Source organism: Corvus moneduloides, chromosome 1 (assembly GCF_009650955.1).
Source record: "Corvus moneduloides isolate bCorMon1 chromosome 1, bCorMon1.pri, whole genome shotgun sequence".
Taxonomy (NCBI): Eukaryota; Metazoa; Chordata; class Aves; order Passeriformes; family Corvidae; genus Corvus; species Corvus moneduloides.
The window spans coordinates 4,376,074-4,399,993 of record NC_045476.1 but is presented as its reverse complement, the minus strand read 5'-3'; the positions used below and the strand labels follow the sequence as shown (position 1 = coordinate 4,399,993).

General features: G+C 49.0%; 1 protein-coding gene across 3 annotated transcripts in view; it reads left to right on the top strand.

Moving 5' to 3' along the window:
• The window catches only part of LOC116438888 (mitogen-activated protein kinase kinase kinase 3-like), a 75,922-nt gene that overhangs the window by 41,700 nt on the left and 10,302 nt on the right, over positions 1 to 23,920 (top strand). Inside the window, exons 4-11 of one of the 3 annotated variants that reach the window (XM_032098006.1) lie at positions 1,972 to 2,012; positions 3,007 to 3,106; positions 8,119 to 8,232; positions 9,766 to 9,877; positions 16,683 to 16,816; positions 19,419 to 19,492; positions 21,628 to 21,695; positions 23,543 to 23,635. In XM_032098006.1, coding sequence (XP_031953897.1) covers positions 1,972 to 2,012; positions 3,007 to 3,106; positions 8,119 to 8,232; positions 9,766 to 9,877; positions 16,683 to 16,816; positions 19,419 to 19,492; positions 21,628 to 21,695; positions 23,543 to 23,635 — 736 coding nt within the window. Of the gene's footprint in view, positions 1 to 1,968; positions 2,013 to 3,006; positions 3,107 to 8,118; positions 8,233 to 9,765; positions 9,878 to 16,682; positions 16,817 to 19,418; positions 19,493 to 21,627; positions 21,696 to 23,542; positions 23,636 to 23,920 lie in introns of all 3 variants that reach the window. The other 2 variants (XM_032097938.1, XM_032098086.1) reach the window with 2 other exon arrangements.

Here is a 23,920-nt window from a genome sequence, read left to right as displayed (position 1 = left end):
GGTTTCCTGCAGTGAGGCCAGAGCTGTGTGAGCTCTTCCCCTTCCACGTCCTGCTCCTTTGTAAGGAGAAACCTCAAAAGTTCCTTGCCCTGATTTTTTTTCTCCCTTTCTTTAGAGAAGGGTTTTGTGGTGTTACAGTCAGTGAACCTACACTGGCCAATTTATTGCCAGCATCCAGGAGGGATGAACCAGCTAGGCCTGCTCAGAGAGGCATGTGCAAATAAAAATTGGCATAAAAGAGCCTATATCTTTTCTTTTCCAACCCAGGTAATCCAAGGTGGCAACCCCACCTGTATTTGCCTGTCTCTGCAGAATGACTTGTACCTTCAGCACTAGGTTGGTTATGGTCATCTCTTCTCCTTTTGAATTTTGGACTGGTTTAGAATTAATCTGGTATTTTTACAAGTTGGGCCTGGTTCTGGAAATAAACCTGGAGACTGTCCAAACTTTGTGGGTCTGGGGAACTGGCTATAGCCACTGAGGTGATGTAAGTGCCTGTTTAGCACAGGCCTGTATCACTGCTGGAGTGCCCCATTTGGTGACTGTCCCAGCACTGGTTCTTCCCAGCCCTTCCGAAAACACAGAAAATGCCACGGGCAGAGATAACAAGGATGCGTTTTGGGTGATCCAACGTGTTTACCCTGAATCTGTTTAAGCTTTTCAACAGAATCGCCTCCAGCCTTGACTTCCTGAATTTCGGTGGGTGTTTGCAGAACTCGAGGAGCTGTCAGTTTAAAAATAAACCGAAGGGCGCCCGTCCAGCTCGTTTTCCTCATTAGGAACAAAGCTGTTTCATTGCAGCTCTGCTTTCCCTCTGAGAGGATGGAAAGTGTGCCTTCACATGCTGGCAGCCCAGGCCCAGAGATAAGTCCTGTGCTCAGGAAGGGCTGTCACCCACCCAGTTGGGAGTTATCCCTGTGAGATGCCGGCGGCGCGGGACCGAGCCCTCCCTGGGGTTACACCTCGGAGGGAGGTGGCCAATACTTCTCTCTCTATGGGAAGAGAACTGTTTGAAGAGGCTTGTGGGCACTGTGGGGGATAAAATGCTGGTTAAGTGGGGTGACTAGACCTGGTCTGGGAAGTAAAGAGGGTTTTGATCTGTGTTGGAGACCATCAGAAAGTCCTGGAATGATCTAAGGGATGCTAGAGGGATGTTTGGCTCAGACTTGGTCTGAGAAGCTGAAGGAATGAAAAGGCTCCTTGTGGTCTTGATTGCTGCTAAATATGCACAAATAGAGGATGGGAGAAGTGGCTTTTACTGGTCCCTGCACAGCTGTGTGCCCAGTGTGCCTGTGTCTCCGCTGGCTCTTCTTTGGGCAAATGTTGTGGTTTCTCTTGAGGTGAGCAATGGGTCAGTTCAGGGTGGGCATTTGCTGTGTATTGGGCCTGATGCACTTTGCATTTTGTAGGTTCTAACAAAATAGCAACCAGCCCTACAACCATCTTAGCACTGTTGGCTTTAAAATCCTAGACTGTCTCCACTTGCATTAGAGAGTGCTTGCCTTTACTTCTTAATTCTTTGCCCCAAGTATTCCTGTATTATAGTAAATACCCTCTGAGCTTTGTTTTTTTGGGTTTCTAATAGAAAAGTACTGGGGTGAAACCATGGGAAATGCTGAAGGTGGACAGGCATCAGACACATAACATGTTGGCCGCTTTGATAATAGTGCCTTGCTCCCAAGTGAGCTCAGGACATTCACAATTTTTCACTTTATGAATGCATTTGACTAAAACAGTTGTACAGGTGTGTATCTTCTTGCTTATAGAAGAACTTATTTTTTGACAAGCACATTCCTCAGCAGTGTGGGGTGTCCCAAAGTCTGTGAGTCCACCAGACAGCTTGGCCCTAGATAAACAGATGCCTAATGGAGTCAGGGGAGTCTCCCTGGGAACTCCTGTCAGCTTTGGATCTCTGAGTCAATCCAGGATGCAGTTTGGGACCTCACCATTCTCTGCTTTTTCTTTCAGCAGCGAAATGTCAGGATCAAGTTTGAATATGAAGGAGAGAAAAGGTAGGTACCCAGTCCAATCCCCCATTAGTACAGGAATAAATTACCTTTCCCCCTCAACACTGTCCTGCTGACTTCAGCCAGCTGCAGATGAGCTCACAGCAGGATTCATTCCCCTAAAATCAGTTACACTTTTATATCCAAGAGCCCTGCCTCGTCATCCCATTTGCCACAAGAAGCTCCTGGGATCTGCATGCAGGCAAAATGGTTCCAAGCTGGAAGTCATTAAATGCCTCTTTTACCAGGGACATTGGGTGCACACTTGGATCCTTTTCTCTTGTTAATTCTTGAGCCCTGCTGAACCCCAGTGGAGCTGGAACTCTACAGAAATGTCCTTTGATTAGCAGTCCATGACACTTACTTAAGATAACCAGATTTTGGGCATGGGTCCCATAAAAATAGGGCTGGGAGTTAAAGCTTGTCCGCCCTTCCCTGCTTGACATTTTCATGGAATCACCTTTGCTTGGTGACTGTGACAGGGCAGGACACAGGCTGACGGTCCAAGCTGCATATTAAAGCCAAAGAAAATTAAAGTAGTGTTATTGTAGGGTTAGACTGTATATACCTGCTGTAAATACCTGTAGAGGTGCTGCATGTGATGGTACAGGAGAGTCGCAGGATGCCCAACTGCACCATCCCCAGTCCCAGCCCTCCTCCCTATTCAGAGCCCCTTGCTGAAAACAGAGATGATAAATCACTGGCCGGTGCCCGATCTGGGTTTTCCCCAGTGAAGGGCTGCTGGACTTCCTTTCTTTCCACCTGTACCTCACACTAGAGAGAGGAGCACTAGGATATTTGGTAGATATTCTTGCTGGGTAGTCCAGTCCCCTCCTGGGCCCAGCAGAGGAGCAGCATTTCTGTGAGTGTGAAAGCAAGGAGCAGGCTTTATGCTCTGTGATGGAATACAGGTCCTTTCTTCTGCACTGTCAGTCGAATCCCAAATTCCAGTATGCTTCTACTAAACTGAGACTGTTGTTGTATTTGTTTGTGTATACAGGATTATCCAGTTTCCAAGACCAGTCAAATTCAAGGAAGTGGTGCAGAAGGTCACGGATGCTTTTGGACAGACGATGGACTTGGTCTGTGTGAACAATGAGGTACTCTTCTCCTTACTGCTGAGGCGCAGCTTTAGGGTGCCTGGTGCCAACTTCAGAATTGAGCAGTGGTTTGTTCTGAAGGCCCTGCTTCTGCCTTTTACTTGGATGTGAAGAAAAATAACCTTATTTTGTGGTTCCTAGCTAGTGAGAGCACCAGAGCTGTTGTCTGAACACAGCTCAGATGGAGTCTCAGACTCCAAGCCAGGTTTTCCCTTTTCAAAATCAGATCAAGTAGGGCCTGTTGCACAGGAACATTGTCTTTTCCCCAGAACAAAAGATCCCCCTCACTCAGGGCTGTGAAGTCTTCCCACCTTGGGAGCAGTCGCTGGGAGTGTGAAGTGCAGAGCAGGAGGGACAGTGCTGCTCACACAGTGTTCTTTTATCCAGCACTGACTTTGTCTCACCCAAGCCTCAGCACGATGTGCACATTCTTGTGGCCGGGCCTGCAGTGAAATGTGCATCACTGAGCGTTCCTCCAGCAGCTCCTGTGGCCACATAAAAGCAGCCAAGAAAGCCTCCCGCTGCAATCCTTGCATTTTAAGGCTTGAAGAGCTTTCTCCTCCATCATTTATCACATAGGCCTCTGTGTTTTTCCCACTTTCTCTTTGAGCCCAGCACTGTGTGTGAAAGGAGGGTCCTGCTGAGGGCTGTTAGCAGAAGGGGGAAATCCTTGGCATCTGTTTTGGTGTGCTCAGTGTTTTCTTGTGAGGCATCTGGAGCCACTGGACTCTCAGGGTGAGTTTGGCTTTGGGAAGGAGGAGAGGGCCAAATGGCAAAGAGGTGGTCTTTTAAACACAGATCATTTTGGATCTGTCCTGACAGCTGGCTTGTTCAAGTATTAATTGCAGATGACCTGCAGCCTTTAATCAAAGTATGAATGGGGAGAGAGGTCCTGAAGAGAGCTTTCTTCTTTTTTTCCCCCATGTATTATTTTCTCCCTTCTGTTTCAATAGAGATCTGCTCCACAAAGAAAGTTCCTATTCTTTTACGATAGGTACTTCATGATACCAAAGTGTCCACTGGGTTTTGACTTTGAATGCAGTCAGGTTTCTAATCTTTGACAGCCCTCCCAGGAAAAGCCTGCCATTGAATTCTCCAGGAATGACTCATTTCATTCCAGGTTTCTTCCCACTGGAGGAGGATTTCTTTCCAACAACAGCAAACAGAAGCTTAAATAATGCCTTTTATGCCATGTTAGAGACTGTCTTTCTGGGCATGTGCACAGCACATAGCAGGGCCATGAGCAGGCCTTTGGGTACTCCTGACTTCTTAGAGTAGGGGGTGACTTCCAATGCTTTGTTTTCTTATACATAAAATTTCCATCTCGTGAGAACCCACAGCTTTGGGAAGATGTCTGAGAAGTAGTAATTCAGGGTTGTCGTTGTGGAAACACTATAAACAGACAAGAGGGATCTTTGGGGACATAGCCTACGTGTCCATGTGGTGACACTCCAGCATCTGACTCCTGGGTCAGGGTTTGGGGTGTCATGGCTACAAGTCTCAGAGGGAACGTGACCACAGACTCATTGCAGTTAAATATTTCATCCTGTCTTTATGCTCCAAGGGAACTGTGCAGTAATTCTTTGCTGCCATCAGACATCTCTCTTGTTGTGGCACCTTGTAGACTAAATTTACACCGAGGTCAGCAAGCCCCTGCAAAATCTCACCGAGTGGCAGTCCCCGTCCTGGTGAAGGAGGAGTCCTGAAGCCAGGAGCAGTGAGATGAGCATGCCAGCTGGGTGGAGCAGGGGCATGCATGAATCACATCCTGGTGGGACCACGGAATCAGCAGGCTGGGGCTGGTGTAGATAAGAGCAGGGCCTGGCCATGGGTGTCCCCCATGGAGCACATCTGTGTTAGTTCTAGGCTGGGCTTTCTGAGGAGTGGGACAGCAAAACCTGGCCTGGCCAGGGGCAGCACAGACACCAACTTGTGATGTGACCTTGGGCAGAAGTTCCCTGAACCTCGATGTGCCACCACTTCTCCTCTGACCTCCCGATGTCTCCTCCGAGGCTGCCCTCAGCATTGATCTGGATCTTAGGGAGAGTTAAAGCCTGGGGAAATGGTAGAGGCACCATTATGGGGGGGAAGGAGGAGATAAAAGCATATTTAACAAACATTTGTCGAGAATTGTTGATGCCAGTTGGTCCTGCATTGGGCAGGAAGATGAACTAATTGACCTCTCAGATTTTTCCCCAACCCTGTTTCCTACAATTCTTTGGCTTTCTGCGGTGTCTTACGGAGTGAGGTCTGGCAGCGCTGCTGCAGTTGGTGAAACCTCAGCCTTTGCTCTCACTTTCTCAACCTGCAGTGGAGAGACATCAAGTCCCCCACTAAGGGGATGATACCATTTAAAAGCAGGAAAAAAAAATCTAATAAGCTCTATTTAGTGCAACTTCTCTGTAGGTAAACTTTGCTGTTAATCGAGGCTACTCAGTCTTTAGATCAAATAAACCTGGTTGCTGGAAATCCATCCTGGCAATTACTTCCATGGTTCTGCATGAGTCTGCATTGACTAGCAGATGGCTGTTCCTCATACCCATATGTGCCACAGTCTGGAAGCCAACTGGAGCAGAATTTTCTTGCCAGATGTGGGTAATAGGTAAAGCCAAGCTAAATACTGGCTCCAGTCCCTTTTACAAGAGGGCAATTTCTCCCTGTTTTTGGCTCCTCTGAAGGAGGCACACAAACATGTTCATGTTGTGATCTTGGAGAGAGATGGGGTGACCTTATAAAACATTCTGTTTGGAGCAGCAGCTGGGGGATCGCTCTGAACACTTGTGAGGAGCTCAGTAAAAGGATGGGTGGGCAGTGGGGCTGTGCTTAGAGTTCAGAGTCAAGTTCTACTTGGTGGTGAAACAAGGGAGAGCAGCTCTCCACCATTCTCAGTTCTGTCGGGGTGAGTGTAGGGGAGGAGCCTTGTCTGCTTGAGGCAGAACCTTGCTGTGGAGCCTTTGTGAACTTAAAGAGGGCTCCCCAATGGAACCTCTCCACCTCTTAAGGGAGTAGGCTGAGCACTGCATTTGGGAGATGTATTGAGTATCATCTTTGTCTGATATCTGCAGGGAACACAGGTTGTTCATTCAAATATGAATGAAGGATGAGAGGACATCACAGAATGGGTCAGGTTGGAAGGCACCACAGTCGGTCATCCGGTCCAGCCTCCCTTCTTAAGTAGGGTCAAGAAGAGAGAGAAGCACATGGCACAGGATTATGCCCAGACAGCTCTGGAATATCCCAGTGAGGAGGCTCCTCACCCTCTAGACAGACCCAATCTGTCTAGTGCTCAGTCACTGCACAAAGAAGTTCTTCCTCATGTTCAGGTGGAATTTCCTGAGCATCAGTTCCTGCCCATTCCTCTGGTACCCTTGCTGGGCCCTACAAAGCAGGGCCTGGTCTGTGCTCTGAGCCCTCCCTGCAGACACGGACAGACCTTGGTGATGTCCCCTCTCAGTGTCTCCTCTGAAGGCTGAACAGCCCCAGCTTCCTCAGCTTTTCCTTGTAAGAGAGATGCTCCAGTCCCTTAATTTTTCTTGTAGCCTCTGCTGGACCCACTCCAGGAGCTCCGTGTTCCTCCTGTCCTGAGAAGTCCAGAACTGGGCACAGCACTCCAGATATGCCTCACAGGTCTGAGCAGAGGGGCAGGATCCCCTCCCTGACCTGCTGGGAATGCCGTTCCCAATGCACCCCAGGATATCACTGGCCTTCTTGGCTATAAGGCCAGGAGCACAGTCTGAGGTGTATTTGCCTACTGGCCAACAGCCAAACCCTTGGCAACACCCTGGGATCAAAAGGCTGTCCCAGTTGGCTTGTGAGTGTCATTGTGTGTGGCAGCTGCTCTGAGGTGGATTTGCTGTGGCTGGTGGCAGGAGCCCTGATCACCCACTTTTCGGGAGTTCTGGGAAACTGTGGCTCCCAGTAAGACCAGTGAGAGCCTGCTGGGAGCTGTGGCTGCTCGGTGCCTTTGGTCAGTGGAATTACCGTGTACTTTGGCACAGGCATGAGAATAACATGTGCTGTGTTGGCCGGATTCAGTGCCCGAGGCAACCTGCAGGGGCCGAGGCCTGTTTGGTGTGCGATTAGGCAGAATATCCCAGAATGAGGGGCAAGAAGTTGTGCTTTTAATCTTAGCCCAGGGCAACAGAAGGCCATGGAGCTCCTCTGAAGTGCAGCTGTGTGGGGCATTGGAGGCTTTGCAGGCTGTCTGCAGGACATGGTACACCACACAGCAGTGTTGAGAGGGTCAGATTCCCTGTGAAAGTATGAGGGCAACAGTCTGCCATTTCCCAGGAAAACATCAGGACTTCTTGCTGCCTGACAGACACAGCACTGTGTAGTTCTCTGTTCTTACCAAGAGCAGAAGCTGAATTTGTTCTGCTGGGAGTGAAAGAAGTGGTTCTTGGAGGGAGAGCAATGCACACCTTTCACATCAAAAGGAAAAGACTCTTATTTGTGGGATGTTCCCTGGTTTCACCTGATGGCCAGGCACTAGGGAGCTGTGTCAGTGTGCAGGAACACGGGCTGCAGCAGTAGGGAAGGGCACAAAGCATCTGCCAGAGTAAATCCTTGGGTGTAACTCACTGGTGTCTTGGAGCACCACTGCATGACCATCAACCCAAGAAGAATGTGTGGGGTTGTTTTGGGGCTCGGTAGCAGCAGGTCCTGCCTGCAGAATCAGAGCAGCCCCAGAGTAGCAGGCAGCAGGCCCAAGGTTTCATCCCAGCCCTCTCTTTTTCCCACTAGCTGGATTGCTGGTGTGACCTTTAAGCTTTCTCCTTGCAGATGTTGTTTGTTGTGATTTTTTTTGCATCTGTTCCTCGGTAGATGAGGTCTTGGAAGAAAATGTTAGAGCTCGGCAAGCTGGAGAGCGCGGGGGCTCCGTTTTCCATCACCTGCTTGGGTCCCTCCCTCGTCCCCCAGTTCCCAAGCTGCTCCCTGTAAGAATCTGGCTCCTTCTATTTACCCAAAAGTGTGACATTGCCATTCTCTGGTATTTGTTTAATCCTTCCCAGCTCCTGATCCCACTGAAATCCCAGGAAGATTTGGACAAAGCAATGGAACAGTTGGAGCTGAGCCCTTCCCTGAAGAGCCTGCGGATCCTTGTGAGCGCTCCAAAGAAAGCGAATGTGAGCCCTTCACCTTCTCTGCTCTTTTGTGTCCGGAATCAGATGCCTTGTTATTGTGTTGGGGAGTGGAAAAGAGTCTCCTGACGGTGCAGAGCAGAGGGCAAGCTGGTTGTGAGGGGGGTCAGCCCTGCTCTGGCTCAGCTACTTGGAAATCTTCCTGTGATAGTAGCCCAGAGGCTGAGCTCAGCTCCCTCCAGCTCCTCCTGCATCCTGTGAAGGCTTAAATACCAGACTGACCCTCAAACGAGGTTAAACCCTGAGAGAACCCTTTGTGCTTTCTTCCTAGAGGTGCTTCCACCATTCCTTTGTCACCTCTGGTCTGTACTCAAGGTGATGCCCTGGCCCTTGCCATGCTGGGTGGCAGCATGGGGACTGTTCCCTCCACGTGCTGCTGGCAGTGCTAAATGCTGGGAAGAGCAAACCAGAGAATCCTTTGGTCTCATGCAGAACTGTCTGGGTTTTTTCCATCTTTATTTATTTATTAGTTTTTCCTGAGCTCAGTGGTTTTGCAGTTAAGCCTGTTAGCTTGACCTCACTTGCACAGAGTGTCTTGCCAAAGCACATGTCGTGCTGCCCCAAGCACAGGCTGCAAAGCAAGGGATTTGTAGATGTTGCAACTCTGTTTCTTCTGTTTATTTCCTAGAAGTGCTGGAGAGACTGGGCGTCTTGAAACTCAGTGCTTACCCGTGTGCTACTGCTCGTGCTCACAGCCCATGGAGCTTCTCCACTCCTTTTGAGAGGCTTGGAAAGTGCAGGGACCAGAGTGCCAGGGGGAAACTGAGCCATCAGTTGGGGTTTCCTAAACCCTGTGTGGGAATGGGGCAATCTGTAGGAACACAGCAGTATTGCAAGTCAGCTGCTGAGAGCAGAGGAGCCAGGTAGATTCCTGCCTGCCTTTGAGAGCAGGCCCATCTCTTCCAGCAGCACGTGGCCATGCTCCTGTGGGTGAGAACACACGGCTCCGAGGTCATACATTAAATTATCACAAAATCACGGCTCGTGATCTTAGGTGGTCTTAGTATCTTGGTAAAACCTGGTCACTACCAAGCTACCAGCTGGATATGCATTTTTTTGCTCTTCCCTTACCTATCTTCCCTGACCTTCCACTCTCTGTTCCTCTGCCCTCTTACAGAGGAACCTCTGCAGTGCCTAGGCTGCCCCTGGAGTCTAGGGAGCATGGAGGAGTGGTGCTGATTTTGGGATTTGCAGTGTTTTCAGTTCAGTGATCAGTCTCTGTATCTATCTGGAGATGATGCAGTACAGGAACAGTCTTTTATGTCAAATATCTGTATTTGCCATTATCAGTGGGAGCTTAGTCTTATTAGAGTGTTTTATTAACAGATGTGAATTGTTTGTGAATGGTTTTTGGATCGCTCTAGATTACGTGCATGTCTTCTTTCTTTCTTTCTTTTTTTTTTTTTTGTTTTTATAGTTCTTGGGTAATAGGGTCACGGGGAGCCAAATACAGGGTTTCACATCGTGTGTCCACAGGGCTCTGGCCAAGCCTGATCATTCCCTTTGTCTGATTACCAGCTCCTGCAGCCGAACAACAGCAAGCAGCATGAAATGAGGATCTCCAGATCCATGGGTGATATCATGGGGTCCCTGTACAAAGACTCCGAGAGGACGCGCAAGTATTCGACAGGTCAGTGAAATGCAACGCTCTGTGGGGTGTTTTGTGCTATTTCTACATGGCCACCGCCCCCTTCCTCTTTGTTTGTCACAATCCTCTGTGTGTTACAATCTGGATGGCCACCCTGATGGCCCCCACAATAATTCAGTGCAGTTGCTGCTTGTCCTCAGCCTGAGGAAGAGACTCTGCAGGCTGGGCAAGGTTGTGCTGAGCAGAGTCCCTTTGAGCACAAAAGTGAAGAGAACGGGGGACCTGGGGTGTAATTTGGGGGTGGGAAATGTAGTGACAAAAATTTCCAGAGAATTTGATGCCACTGAGCTTTATCAAAGTGAAGAATGAGAATCTATAGAAAGCCAAGGCTGTTTGGAACCTTTGGCTATTCCTTTAACCGCATGCTGTTGTTCTCTCAGTATCTGTCCCCCTTTCCCAGGTGGGCTTGGGCTCCTTAGCTCCTGGGTTGGGACCAGCTTTACCACACAGAGACCAAATACATGTCCCTGTGCTTGTTAGTGAAGTGACATCTGTGGTAGCTGTTTTTGGGGTTTCTCAGGGGAATGAGTGTGTGCGGTGTTTTACAGTGGTCACATTCCAGGGGAAGGGAAGCATCCCTTTCCTTCAGAGGTGCTGAAACCCTGAAGCCAGGCTGGCAAATGCCTGATCTCCTCTTGCAGCCCTGCAGGGACCGGAGTTTGTTTGTAGCCTTTTGTGGTTTTCTCTTTGGTTTTCTGGACTTGAGTTTATGCTTTTCTTGCTTTCTAAAATGCTCTGAGCTTTTTGAAATCCTGTTGATCAGCTGTGTGTAGGAGCTTTTGTGTGAAGAGCCTTGTAGGATTTTGTAGGGTGCTTTGTGCAGAACTTGTAAAGCAATATGTAGGACTGTATAGCAGGGGTATAATTATTCACATTCCAACCTACAGGCAGGATTAATGATTGTTTCACACAGAGAATATTCTCTGCCATGTCTGTGGGTGCAGGTTATAGGGTAATTTCTAGAGATCCCTGTCATTTGCATGCAGGTTCTTGCCACCTGTAGAGCTGACAGCCTTGAATAAAGTGGGGCCCTCCTTCAGAAATACATGTGGAGATAAGCTTCATCCTCTAAAGATCCTTTGTACTTATATGGCACTAAATAATTCCAAACTCTGTGCAACAAAAGAGTGTTTTTCTCCAAGGACTCGCTCCTTCTCTGTTTCATAGCCTGTGCTGCCTTGATAAAATATCCTGTGGTTTGCTGCATCTCAGACAAGATGTACAGAAAATGTTCTTCTAGGGTAGGTCCAACACACCCCTTGTGCAGCCATGCCCAGCTCTTACTGATGCCAGGGATGGGTGGCACGTGTGCAAGGGCTGTCTTTGGGCCTGGTGCTGGGATGTACCAGGGTTGTCTTCTTCTGTTGGTTTTTTTCTCCTAGCTCTCATGGCTCCTGAGAGTTTGGCAGGGTCAGTAGATGACCCTGAATGAAAGGCACACATAAATATGTGGTAAAGCACAGAGTCTCAGTAGAAACTGTGCTGGAGAAAAACATCTCTGCTGCCCTTTTACTTGGCACGTGTTAGGCTGTTAATGTGGGCCAGCAAAGAGCTGTGGCACTGGGAGCTGGCACTGATGTGTGAGCGGAGCAGGATGGGCAGAATTGATTCCATGTGTAGCTGTGCTAGTGGGAAGATGGGTTCTTGCAAAGTTAAGGCTTTCCTACCAGCTTTTATGCCATGCTTTGGCCTGTCCTTACTGTTTTGGAGCTGCTGGTTCCTGACCAGGTCTGCACCACTGACTGTGAGGTGTCACTGCCTTAAGAACACCCTGAGCTTAAACAAGGCAGACAGAGGGTGAGATATCTGCTCTGCAAGGGTGAAAGCCTGAGGTACAAATGGATTTTGAGGGAATGCTTGAAGAGCAGAGTGGAGGAATGGGCATAATGTGCTGCTTTAGTCAAGGTAATGGAGGAAGAGCACTGGGCAGCACCAGCTGTGGGATGCAGAGTGTGCTAATGTTGGGATTTTCAGGAGCTAATGCACCAAAACCAGAGTCCTTGGCACTGTTATATGGTCAAGCATCAGTCATAGCTCTGTTTCTTTTTCCATGTAAACCATCAGTCTTGCAAAGAGGTTTCAACAAGCCCTCTGCATGATAACAGAAGGTCACTCCTCTCTTAGGGTTATCTGGGGTCTGCACGAAGCTACTGAAGCTCTGCTTAGGAGGCACTCACAATCCAGCAGATGCATTTTTGACCTCCTGAGTCAGAAGTGGGCGATCCAGCAGCTGGGCAGAAACTCCAGTGAGCTGAAAGGGAGAGCAGCATTTCAAATGGAGCATAAAACCCAGGGAATAGACAGACAGACATGATGCTGTTCTGGTTTCCCGAAGCAGGGATTTCACTGAACTTGGTGCACAGTCAAAAGGCATCCTAAGAGGCTGAGAATTCTGTAGGAGAAACTATTATTCATTTGCAGTCACAAGGCATTTCAGTGTTTTCCTTCTGCTGTCACCAAAGTGGTTGCCACCAAAAGAGGATTTTAACTCAGTTCAGCTTTTCTCTTGAAACCACATTTAAAAGGAGATTTAAAATGTCTTTATAATACAAGGCAGTTCAGTGTCATGTTCTCCATGTTTCTGAGATGTCTCGTGTTTTTCTGCTGACTCTGCCATGTAAACAGCAGTGGAAAATAATAAAACTGTATGTTATTGGCACAAGCACACTGGAAAGGGAGGTAGATGTTCTGGGGAAGATTTAGCTATTTTTGCTCCTTCTGGGCAGAAAATGTCTTCACTCTGTGTCCCTGAAAAACCTTATGCAAAGTCAATTTTTTTTTTTTTTTTCCCCCATAAACTTTTTCAGTGGAAATCCCCTTCCAGGTTTTTGGTGGCCAGCAAAAGAGCAAGGCAACTTGGATTAAAATCTTTTTGGGTTCTGGATTTTCAGATAACTGGGGATTGTTTTTATTTACTTTGAAGAAATACATGTTTCAGAACATTATCCACAAATTATTTAAGAGCCCCATTCCAGCATCACCATTTCAGTGGAAACATTTGCCAGAAGCTTTATTTTGCTGGGTTTTTTCCATGGAAAACCAGGCTGCTGAGCCATCACTTCATGTGCCTGCCAGCCCTCTCCAGACCAGGAGTGTTGCAGGAGTTAGGATGGATGAGACCCACACTGTTTTGAGGAGGAGAATTTATCTGTGTGCATCATGCCAGCTGCTTCAGGGCTAGAAAATAGGCTCTTGCTTATTAGTTTAAAAGTACCCTAAATTTGCCTTAAATCAAGACTTAGGAATCGAATCCATCCTCAGAGGGATCAGCATGGAGAGGAGGGAGATGTGTAGGCATCCCACTGGAAAAGAAGAAATTGAGGGAGATTGGGTCCATCTGCTCAGAGCTCCCCTTGACAGGACCAGTGAGAATTTTCCAGCAGGTTTCTCTCTTCCTCCTGTGCAGCCCTGTCCTGAGCCTGGTGTTTCTGCCAGCACATCCTGACGTCGTGTCCCTCGTTCGGGAGCGTCATCCCAGGGCTGGGCTCCCCGTGGCTGCAGCTGTGAGCGGTGGTAGCTGCCAGCAAACCCTCCCCAGCTCTGGCTGTTAAGGGGCTTCTCTTCCCTGCATGGTGCTGGTCAGTAATGGGTGAAGTTTTGGGAAGAGCAGGGGAAGATGAAGCCAGGGAATGTGGGGGCGGAGGGAAGCCAAGCCTGGCACAGGGGAACTGGCTGTACGTGCAGCACCACGAGCTCTGCACATACTGCATGAAAGGCACTTCTTAAATAAAAAAATCAGAAGGGAACATGAAAGGCTCCAGTGGGTGCCAGCAGTGACTGGGAGTCTCCGTGCTGTCCCGGCTCTCTGTCCTCAGGACACGCTGTGCTCTTGTCTCACAAATATGGCTTTGCATTTGTGTGTGTAACATGGAGCAGGAATCCCTCCCAAAGCACCTTGCTGCAGAGAGTAACCGAGGTCAGGTGCTCAACCAGTGCCAATTTGCAGAGTTTCTCTGAGTTCAGGAATCCTAAACAGATCTGACCAGTGCTCTGCCTGTCCAGAAGTGCCTCACAGCCTGCCCCATCCCCACTGGAGCTGACACGTAATCCCACAGACTCCAGGACAGTCCCTTGGGGGCCTCCTCTCCCTGCCTGGTGCTGCTGCTGTTTCTTGAGTATTAGGTCCAGTGCAAAGAGCATCTGTGATGTGTCAAACAGGCACATCTGGGCTTTTCTGTCTGTTTCTTCCTCTGCCTCAGGGTGGGTTAATCAGCATTATCCAGTATATCCCATGTGCCTTGTGTTTTCCCCACTGTGAATTAAGCCTGCCATGAAGTACCCCTGTTGCCCTCTTCCTCTGACCCCTCTTTTCCATTCCTCCCCTCCTCCAGCAGCCCTGGGACTGCCGGAGGTTTTGTTAACAGGGCAGGCTAGGGCTGGAGCAGGGAATTGACCCTGAGCTCCAGAGCTCTGCTCCCAGCACCTCCCCATGTTCCTCCCAGCTGGAAGAGCATGCATGGATGCAAAGCAGCAGCAACCAGTGCTCCTGGAGGTGTGAAGCTGCATGAATGACTTTGGGCAGCACTTCTACCCAAACAGCCTGGCTGAAAAGGGATCTGCTTCACTCCAGCAGTTCCCAGGCATGCACAAGCCTAAGCGCTTTGTTTAATTTCCTTACCTGCTGGGAAATAGCTGGTGTCTTATCCCCTTTTAAAGTTTTTGGCAGGAAGTGTGACTCTGGAAGGTCAAACACAGCTGATCTATGGCTGGGAGTAGTTGTTACAGGCAAAGGCTTAATGCGAGATCATGCAAAGTCTTTGTGCTTGTGATAAATCTTGTTTAACTCCCTGGGTTCAGAGTCAAACAGGGCATGTACAGCTCTTTGTAGAATCATAGTCAAAGGGTTTCTGGATAACAAATGGGTTGTTGGAGCAAGAGATCCCAACAGTGCATGAGCAGACCCACACCTCATTGCAGCAGCAACAGAAATGCTCAGCAGAGCTAAGATAGAGCACTTACACCACACTGAATCCTCCAGCAGCTTTTTGGGTCAAGAGCCACCTGAATGTCCTTGTGCTGCATTCCAGATTGGCATCTGCTAAGCAAACGAGGGGCTGCTGATGCAGTGATTTATCCAGGGTGCCCAAACTGCTCAGTAGTTAAAAGCCTGTTTATTTATCTTCAAAGAGAGGATGCTGTACTTCCCAACTGGTTTTGTTTTAAGGCTGGTGGAAAGCCAGTTCATTATGAGTGCTGCAGCACTCAAGAGATTCTCTCCTCTTGATCTTGGCATTACTTCAGTTGGAGTTTTTTCACTGTGTTCTTATCCTGCAGGAAATCTGTGAAGGAGAAAATAGGAAGAAGGGAAAAAAAAAGTAACTCAAAGCCATATGACTTTTATTTTTACAATCTGAGCAAGGAGTCAGAAGGAACATGTAGCATGGGACAGACAAATCTGTGTGTTTGGTATAAATCCAGCAAAAAAGCCTGATTTAATGATCTTTAATGCTGGTGTGACACTGTTAACATTAGCAGCTCCTGATGTGTATCTGCTGAAGTGAAAGGTGGGAATTCAGGTTTGTAGTGTTGATCACGCAGATGGATTTATGCCAGAGATCCCTCTGGCACAGTGACTGTGATGCAGAACAGCAGCAGAAGAGGCAGAAGTGTTGTGTTGATAAATCAGTGTTGACGTTCCATGATGGGATAGGCCTCCTTCCAGTACCTTTCTCTTGTGCTTAGCCTGGGCATGTTGTTAGTAAGAACTGGTAAGAGCGCCACAAAATGGGAGGAAACACATCCCCATGTGCTTTCTATCTCCTGAAGGATGTGTGCTTTTCAGAAGTCTGCATGAAAACAAGTTGTTGTGCTGTGTGAAAGCTCACGTTGCACGATGCCGACCAGCTGAAGCTCCAGCACAGAGCTGCACAGATCTCCGTCAGCAATTCCTTGCCATGGAGTAATGACAGCACAGGGATGGAGGGGAGGGACTACAGGGAGTCAGGCAGAGCCAAGACTGTGCAACTGGGCCAGGCAAAGGCAGCAATCCCTAAAGCTGGAAAAGGCACGAGGATAGAGTGGATTTGGGGAGTAAAGGAGTAAATCTTCATAAAGAAGCTGTGGAGTTCTCTCCCAGGTGCAAAATGGAAATCACCTTCTGCTAAAGGAGCCCTGGGAGGGAGCCAGAGGAAGCTTTGCTGTCTGTGCACAGGATGCACAGGGTAGAGGCGCTGGGGCTATAGATGGGGAGACAATTCCCTTGGCCAAAGATGGGACAAACTGATCCCATAGGTCACTACTGCCCTGGGGTTTTTGGATTTGAGGGCTGATTTTCCTTCCTCTTTACTTTCAAATAGGGAAAAGGGAGAGAAGAGGGTATTTGAGTGCAAATCATTTTCCATATAACAAGTGCTTCAGTGATGTTGCACTGGGCACAGCCAGGCTGTTTCCCAGGTGGCTGAACAAGGCAGTGACCTGCTCCAGGGAGGGAATGCCCAGAGGTCAAAGGGGAGGTGGGTTTGGAGTTTGTGGTTTGCTTTGAGATGGACTGATTGTACCACAGCAGAACTCCAGAGCTTTCCTTTCCGGCATGGCACCTGGATACAGTGACAACTCTTAGGATCCAGGGTGTGTTGAAGATCAAGTCTGCTACAGTAACAAACTTTCCCTGTTGCCACAGCTTTGGAGGATGCTCATAAACAGCATCACGCCTCTAGCTCCACTCCCATCCGCCCGAGTTCCAACCCAGCAGCATCTCCAGGAGATCGCTGGGATCACTGGAACAGCATTTCTGGAAGGATTCGGATTGGCAGGTTCTGTCCTTGACCTGTGTCTGTCCCTGTGCTAGGCTCTCTGCACACCGGCCGGAGCTCTCCGCCGCCGGGGAGCGTTCCCGAGGAGCAGCAGCAGATCGCCCGCCAGGGATCCTACACCAGCATCAACAGCGAGGGCGAGTTCATCCCCGAGACCATGGACCAGAACGTGAGTGGGGCTGGGGTGTGGGTGAAACTGGGACAGCGCTGGGTGCGAGGAGGCTGAGCTGTGAGAGCCCTTCCCACCATTAAATCCCCAGCAGTGCCTGTGCTTGGGGCTCGGGCCAGCTTTTTCCAGGAATGGGTGCCCCCAGGCTTGACATGCCTGGGAAAGTTGGGCCTGATTTCCAGGAACCCTGAGAGCCAGCTCCAGTGGGGATGGCAAATGTGCCCGGCACCTCGGGTAGCTCTGGAGCAGCACAGATCTGGGGCACACATGTGCACCAGCTGCCAGGCCCTCGTGGCCACAGCATTCCCAGATCCCGGGACCACGAGGGAATGTGCCAAGAAACTGATTGCCTGCGATTGCAACAGCCCGGGGATATCAGCAGCTCTGGCTGCTTCCCATGTGGTGTTTCTGCCTGAGCTCCAGTTACAGTTCTTGGCTCTGCCCACAGCCTCTGTGGCTTTGTGTCTCTGTCTTTCCCCCATTTTATATATTTTTTAACTTTCTTAATAAGGAGATTGTATATCCCAGTCCCTCAGTAATAAAAGAGCAGCAAGTTCCTCAGTGCTGAGCAGTACCTCATCCTTCAGTCAATTTGGTACCCACGAGGAGGGAATCTGTGCAGTGTTGAGGGACCAGAGTGGGAGCAGCTTATACCTCCCTTTTCATTTGCATTTCTGCTCAATCTATAGCTCTGAAGAGCTTAGTGTAGATCCTGTGAAGTCAGCTGGGCTGTCTGGGCACATGTCATTCTTGCAAAGCTCCTGGAAATATAGGACTAAGATCCAGAGTTTACAGGAAGGACATGGAGGGACATCTGGAAGGGACTAAGCTTAATCCATCAGGCTGCTGTGCTTGGCCCCCAAGGATGTCCCTGGGGTGATGTGTGTTTCCTACACTCAAAAAGCACCCACTAGCTCCACATTTGCATGCAGGCTGTGCCAGTGTTTCCATGGCAAAGTTGTGTTTTCAACAGTTTATTATACAGCCCTTAATAAAATAAGAAGTCACTCTGGGTGAGTCTTGGCAGCGTCAAAGTGCAGATGTATCATGTGCTCCTTGCAGCCAAAAGTTGGCTCTCTGTTGTTTTCAAATGCCTCCCAAACATGTTGGGGAGGATTAAGACAAAGTGTGTGTGTGCATACAGGGGGAGGGTCCCCGTGACCCCCTTGGGTGTAAATCAGCCCAGCTCCACCAGCTGTTTATGGAGCTCCATTAATTCAGAGCCCCAAGCCTGCTCCTGATGAAGGTTCCCAGATGCTCTCCTTGCTTTTCCCCAACATCACACTGTGGGTGGCCTGCAGCCCTTTGCTGGTGAATGAAATGCAGGGAAAAGGGGTTTGGGGAATGGTTTGGGGTTTTTTGGTTTTCATCATTGAGCAGCTGTGCTTTCCCCTACATGGGCTTTGCCTTTAGAATGTCCTTGTACTGCTGCTTCCATAAGTGCCTCATGGAAAACCACTCAGAAGCTGGAGCTGGCTGCCTTTTGGGGAATGCCCCTGTGCAAGCCTGTGATGTAACTGTGGTCTTGAGACCAGCCTGGCAGATGAGCAGAGGCTGAGTATGGAGCATGCTCCAATTCCCAATTTTATGCTTTTGAGAAATGAGTCTGTTTCAGCATTTACTGCTGGAAGAGACCTGGCATGGCTGGCAGAAGCGGGGAGTGGATTCTACCAGAGTTCTTGCTGCTCTTTGGCCTAGTGCACTTTGAATGAGGAGGTTCTGGGGTAAAAACTAGGAAGCAGAGAAAAATTGCACTTTGCAGTTGGGACTGCCTGGCCAAAACAGCAGGAGCTGTTATGAGAACCATCTGAGGGAGGGCTGACAGGAACAGCCTGTGGAAAGGGAGGCTGTTGGGGAAGGAGGAGCGATGTGTGAACCAGCAGAGTGTGGCTCCATGTGGTGTTTAACCCTCGTCGCTGAGCTTTCCCAGGAATGAGCTGTGGAGCAGGGGTTGGTGAGTGTCCATAGCCAGGAGGGAGCATGGCACTGTGGCAGCACAGCGTGGCCTGGAGCAGGCTCTGCTCCGTGTGGAAGTCCACACAGCCCCAGGGTTTACCACTCCATACAAACCCTCTATTGTTACTAAACAGCTATAAATAACCCTGGCCAGTACAATGTCTCATCCAGGAAGCAACACAAATGCAGCTTTTGACTCACTGGGCTGGTGAGAGCCAAGCCGGTTCCTCCAGCCAAAAACCCTGATGATGCTGCGCTTATCAGCAGAGAGGAAGGCTGGGCTTGTGTGCCAGGGCAGCTCGGGAAGTCAGGAGTCCAGGGCTGCAATCCTGGCTGTGGTACACAATATCCACTTGGCCTTGGGCACATCATTTGTGTCCTGATACATATTTTCCTTTTGTAGTAGTATTATTATTTCTCACAAATACTTTGAGCACTTTGAATCTCATTGACTTCTCCGCACGCTTTGAACATCAGGGTGCTAATTATCTTTGCTTCAGTTTTCCTACCAGCAAATACCAGTTGGAAAGAGCAATAATGCAGGGAGGGCATAGTAAGTGGATGACCCTGCAGAGGTCTGCTAGTTCTGGAGCTTGAAGAGCTACAGTGCATGGTCTTATTGTTTCCCCTTTTCTTTCTCTGTCAGATGCTTGAAGCTTTCATCAGCCCTGATGACTCGCTGTCTGGGAGCTGCCAGTCACTGGACAGGTCTGTGGACAGGTGAGTTGTGTGTGTCACCGTGTTCACAAACTGAACTGCAGCCTCTGCTCCGTAGTGGGAGAACAGCCGGATCAGTGGCATCCCCTGAGGTTTCTGTTGGGATGAGGATGCACCTGAGCAAAACAAATTTATCTTTATCGCTGAAAACCAGATCCTAGCAACAGATGTCTGTGCAATGGTATGATTTGAATTGCAGCAATCTGAGCTGGACAAAGACAGCCTGGCTTTGTGTGACCAGGTCTTCTTTTTTGTCTTTTGAGATGAAAATTCTCATAGAATCACACAATGGTTTGGGTTGGAAGGGACCTTAAAGATCATCCAGTTCCAACTCCCCTGCCATGAGCAGGGACACCTTCCACTAGACCAGGTTGCTCCGAGCCCCATCCAATCTGGCCTTGGACACTTCCAGGGATGGGCATCCACGACTTCTCTGGGCAGCCTCTGCCAGGGCCTCATCACCCTCACAGCACCTCTTCCCCCTCTGGCGCTCTGCAGTCACCAGGTCAATATTCCATCAGCCTCTCCATGCCTCCTCCTCCCTGGGCACGCTGTCTGCTCTCCACCGATCACTGGCAAACTCAGCAGGCCCTGTGCAGTGCCAGCAGCCACAGATGTGTCAGTCAAGGTGCTGAGGACACCAGATGAGCAGTAACTAAGTTTAGCTACTCAGCAGGAAGCAACTGGGACACGCTGTACTAACCCAGGCTGCGATTCAGTGGCTGGTGCCATTGAGCTCGGTCCCAGCTCACACGTGCACAGAAACCGTATGTTTGCTGCTGTGCAGCGTGAGCTGTGGATAAGACACAATGTCCTTTTGGGAAGCAGTCTATTTTTTTTTCCATCTGCATCAAAGATTTTCTATTTTTTTCCGCTGTTGCTGTTGCCATACAGCACCAAGGCTGCGTTCCAGCGGGCCTGCGTTGGGTTGATAGTGTAGCATGCTTCGGGTTTGCATCTCTGTGCTCTTTGGATCTGTCTCAGCATCGAGGTCCATTTCCTTTTTGTGGCTTTTAATAATTTCCTGTGATGTATTTGCTCATTGTTACGGCCATATCGAAGCTGGATTCCTTGTGTTCCCAACCTCTCTGCCCCAGCTTTGCTTTTACATAGATTTTGCCAGGAAGAACAGAGTAACAACAGGCTGGTTGTTACTCTGCTGTGAACTGAGAGAAGAGTTTTACACCTTTAGCTCTCTGTGAGAAGGTGGCATGGCCTGATTTCACGTGCAAAGCAGGCAGATGTGTTCAATCATAGGTCTAGGAGCTGGAAAAGGCACAAGGAGGGCTGTGCTATTCCAAGGAAGAGGAGTAAGTAGGGCTATTCCTGCAAAGAGGTGGCGGAGGCTTTGCAGCCAGTTGCTTGGGATGGCATCAGCCCAAGAGGACAGAGTGAGTGACCAGGCTGAGGGTTGGGAACAGCACCACAAACTCCTCTTTGCCACAGCAGTGATCAGCTTTGATGTGAGTAGGTTTCAGAGCACTTTGCAATGCAGATTTCTGCTCTGTGCCCATATTGTTAAAAGAGAGCGTGGATAACCAACATGCCAGATCACTCTTTAAGAGTCTGGGGTGAAATTGGGATTGCTGAAATCTCCTTGCAGTGTTTTTTCATCCTCTCACTGTAGTTTAAAGACCTTGAGCCTTGAGGCACCAGTCCCACGCTCTCCCTCCTGGTCTCCTGGGGAGGCTGCATGTTCCCAGAGGTGGTGCAGTCTCTGTGTGAGGAAGGTGGGAGGTGATGTTGGAGAAAAGGGAATCCTGCATGAACTGAGCATGACTGAAGGACTCTGGTGCATCTGCAGCAGCTGAACGATGTTCATGGAAAGCAGAGGTGTATGGTTGAACCCCTGAAGTTGAGGGAAAAGGAACCTGCAGCCCTCCTTCTGTGCTGCCTTGTGCACAGGGGTGATGATCTTTGGCTGTTTCATTTCAGCCTGGTGACTGCAGGTTTTGCAGCATCTCCTTTGTTTGCCACAGGAACAAGCTGTGATCCAGCCAAAAAAACAATCTTTATTCTTGTGCAGGATGAGGATGGGGGCTCAGTGATCAGTGGTTTCTCCTGTCCTTTCCCATGTCTATTAATAGCCTTTCTGATATCATAAATGAATCCTTCTTTTTTTTTTCATCCCTTTACAGCCCTCCCTTTCCCCAAACCCCTGTTCCTGGAAGGAAGAGCCATCCCAAAGACAGTCTTGATTGCATGGGTAAGCACTCTTGGTGGTTTGCATTTGCTATGTAGTAAAGAGGCTGGATAAAGACTATTAGAGAGATGGCACTGCATGAAAAGTAATTAAAAGCAATCAAGCAAACCAGCTCCATGGCTTAGGTGATACTTCAGAATTGACCCTGCAATGATCAAACAGGAATGTTCTCTAAAATCAAAAAGCCCAGCGCATCGAACACAAGCAGGGCTGCTCTTGTCTTCATTAACCCTTCTTGACGCTGCAGCAATAGTGGTAGCACTGAAGAACCTTTAGGCCTGATTTGGGAATCAAGTGACAGCAGCAACAGTCCAAACTGGGCAGCTGGGGCCCTGAGGTGGATGGATGCAAGCAAGTAAAAAGCTGTTGAGAGATCTGTGTTGGTAGATGTTGCTGAGGGGGCCATGCTCTTGTGTTTGCTGACAACTGCAAGGTGCTGAGAAGCTGGGAACAGCCTTGTAGGATCAGATTTTGTCTCTCTTACTATCTAGGAGTTGCCCCTTCAGGATCTTGACTCCCTACATAGCAAACCCCAGCTCTCTAGGGAGTTACACCTCTTCCACTTGTATGAATCTGCAATAGTGCAAATGCTGTGAGAGAAGTGGTATTGGTGCTTGCACAGATCATAGGTTACTGCTTAATCACTTATAAACATCCAGCTGGTTAAATAATGGAAATTCTGTAATATTGTAATGACTTGCACTATTAAAAATGAGCAAATGGCAGCCAGCCTGTGGCAGGATAACTCATTGCTGGCCTGAGGCAGGGTTTCTAGATTGAGCTGCAGAGATGAAGCTGCAGTCAGCCCTCGTTGCTGAAGGTTTTAGTGCTCCCCCCGTGGCACTTTGCTCTGAGACACCTCTGGGCACTGTCGCTCACACGTGGCTCACTGAGAACCTCTTGCCCTGTCCTTGTTGCTCCTCTTGCTGGCCATATTTCAGCCATTATGTGCTCTTTTTGGCAATCACACCGAAGTGCAGCAGAGGCCAGGAGCGGCCTCTGAGGAGCGGCTGCTGGCCCCGGGCTAAGGCAAACAAACAGTCAGAAGGGGCTGTGTCATTAGAATTGGATGGAGGAAAAAGAGCAGGTGAAAGAAGGGGGTGGAATGACAGATATTTTAATCTCAAGTTATTTGGTACTACCAGCAATGGCTTCCTGTGCTGTGGTTTTTATTAAAAAAAATGTCCTTATCTTGTGTGTCCATCCATCTCTCTCATCATCCAGTGTCTGAACTCTGATGATCTTTAATCCCTCCTGTATATTCTATCTTTCTAGCATTTAAGCAAATAAATATAAAAGTTTGGAGCTCTGGGGGTCTAAATTGGTTTTCAGAGGGGAGGAGTCACATCTGAGAAGAAAGAGCAGGGAGATACCATCTGGTGTTAGTCAAGTGCTGGGTTTTGCATTGCCCTGGAAATAGCTGGTATCAAGGCAAAGGTTTTGGAGTAGATGTATCTAGGCCTGACCCTGCCTGGCAGTTTTGTTTCCATGCTGATTTTTGCGTTTTCCATGTGCAAATAAGATGTTTTAGTGCTCTGCCTTGGAAACCAGGCATGGTCTGTGTTAATCCTCTGCCTTGCACTTCAACACTGTGGGCCAGGGTCCATAAAATCAGCAGTTCCTCTGCTTTTGGGGGCACCAAGGGCAGTGTGTTTAACCTTGATTTTCCACTGAGGAGTTTGTGACTGTGGGCAGATTTCAGAGGGAGCCTTGGGGAATACAGGGTTGTGTAAATGAACACCTTGTCACCTCCTTCTTGCCTCTAACTCAGTGTTTCCCATAAGAAACACTCTGGGCATTTGGTACTGAGCTGATCTCAGAAATACCTGTGTCTTCTTTCCTCCTGCCAGATTTTGACATCCCATTCTGTGAGAGGTTTGGGAAAGGTGGGACGTTCCCAAGGCAGTACCATCTCTCCCAAAGTCGCAAGGACTACAGTGACGGTAAGGAAATGGTGATCAGTCCTTGATGGCTTGTGACCATGCCTGGGACTGGAAAGACTTGGGAAGGAGAGGTTTCTGGTAAAGGGAGGGACCACCAAGTAATCTGGGATTCCCTTGTGTATTCTGAAGGGCATTCTCTATGAGACTTTGCAGCTGTGCTCTTGGGAAGTGCTGAGCATCTACAGCCTGTCCTCTGCTTACACCTCCTCTTTTAATTTAGCTGTGGGGATGATTGGCATTTCTCATCCCTGGCAGTATCAACCTTTCTATTCCCCTAAATTGCTT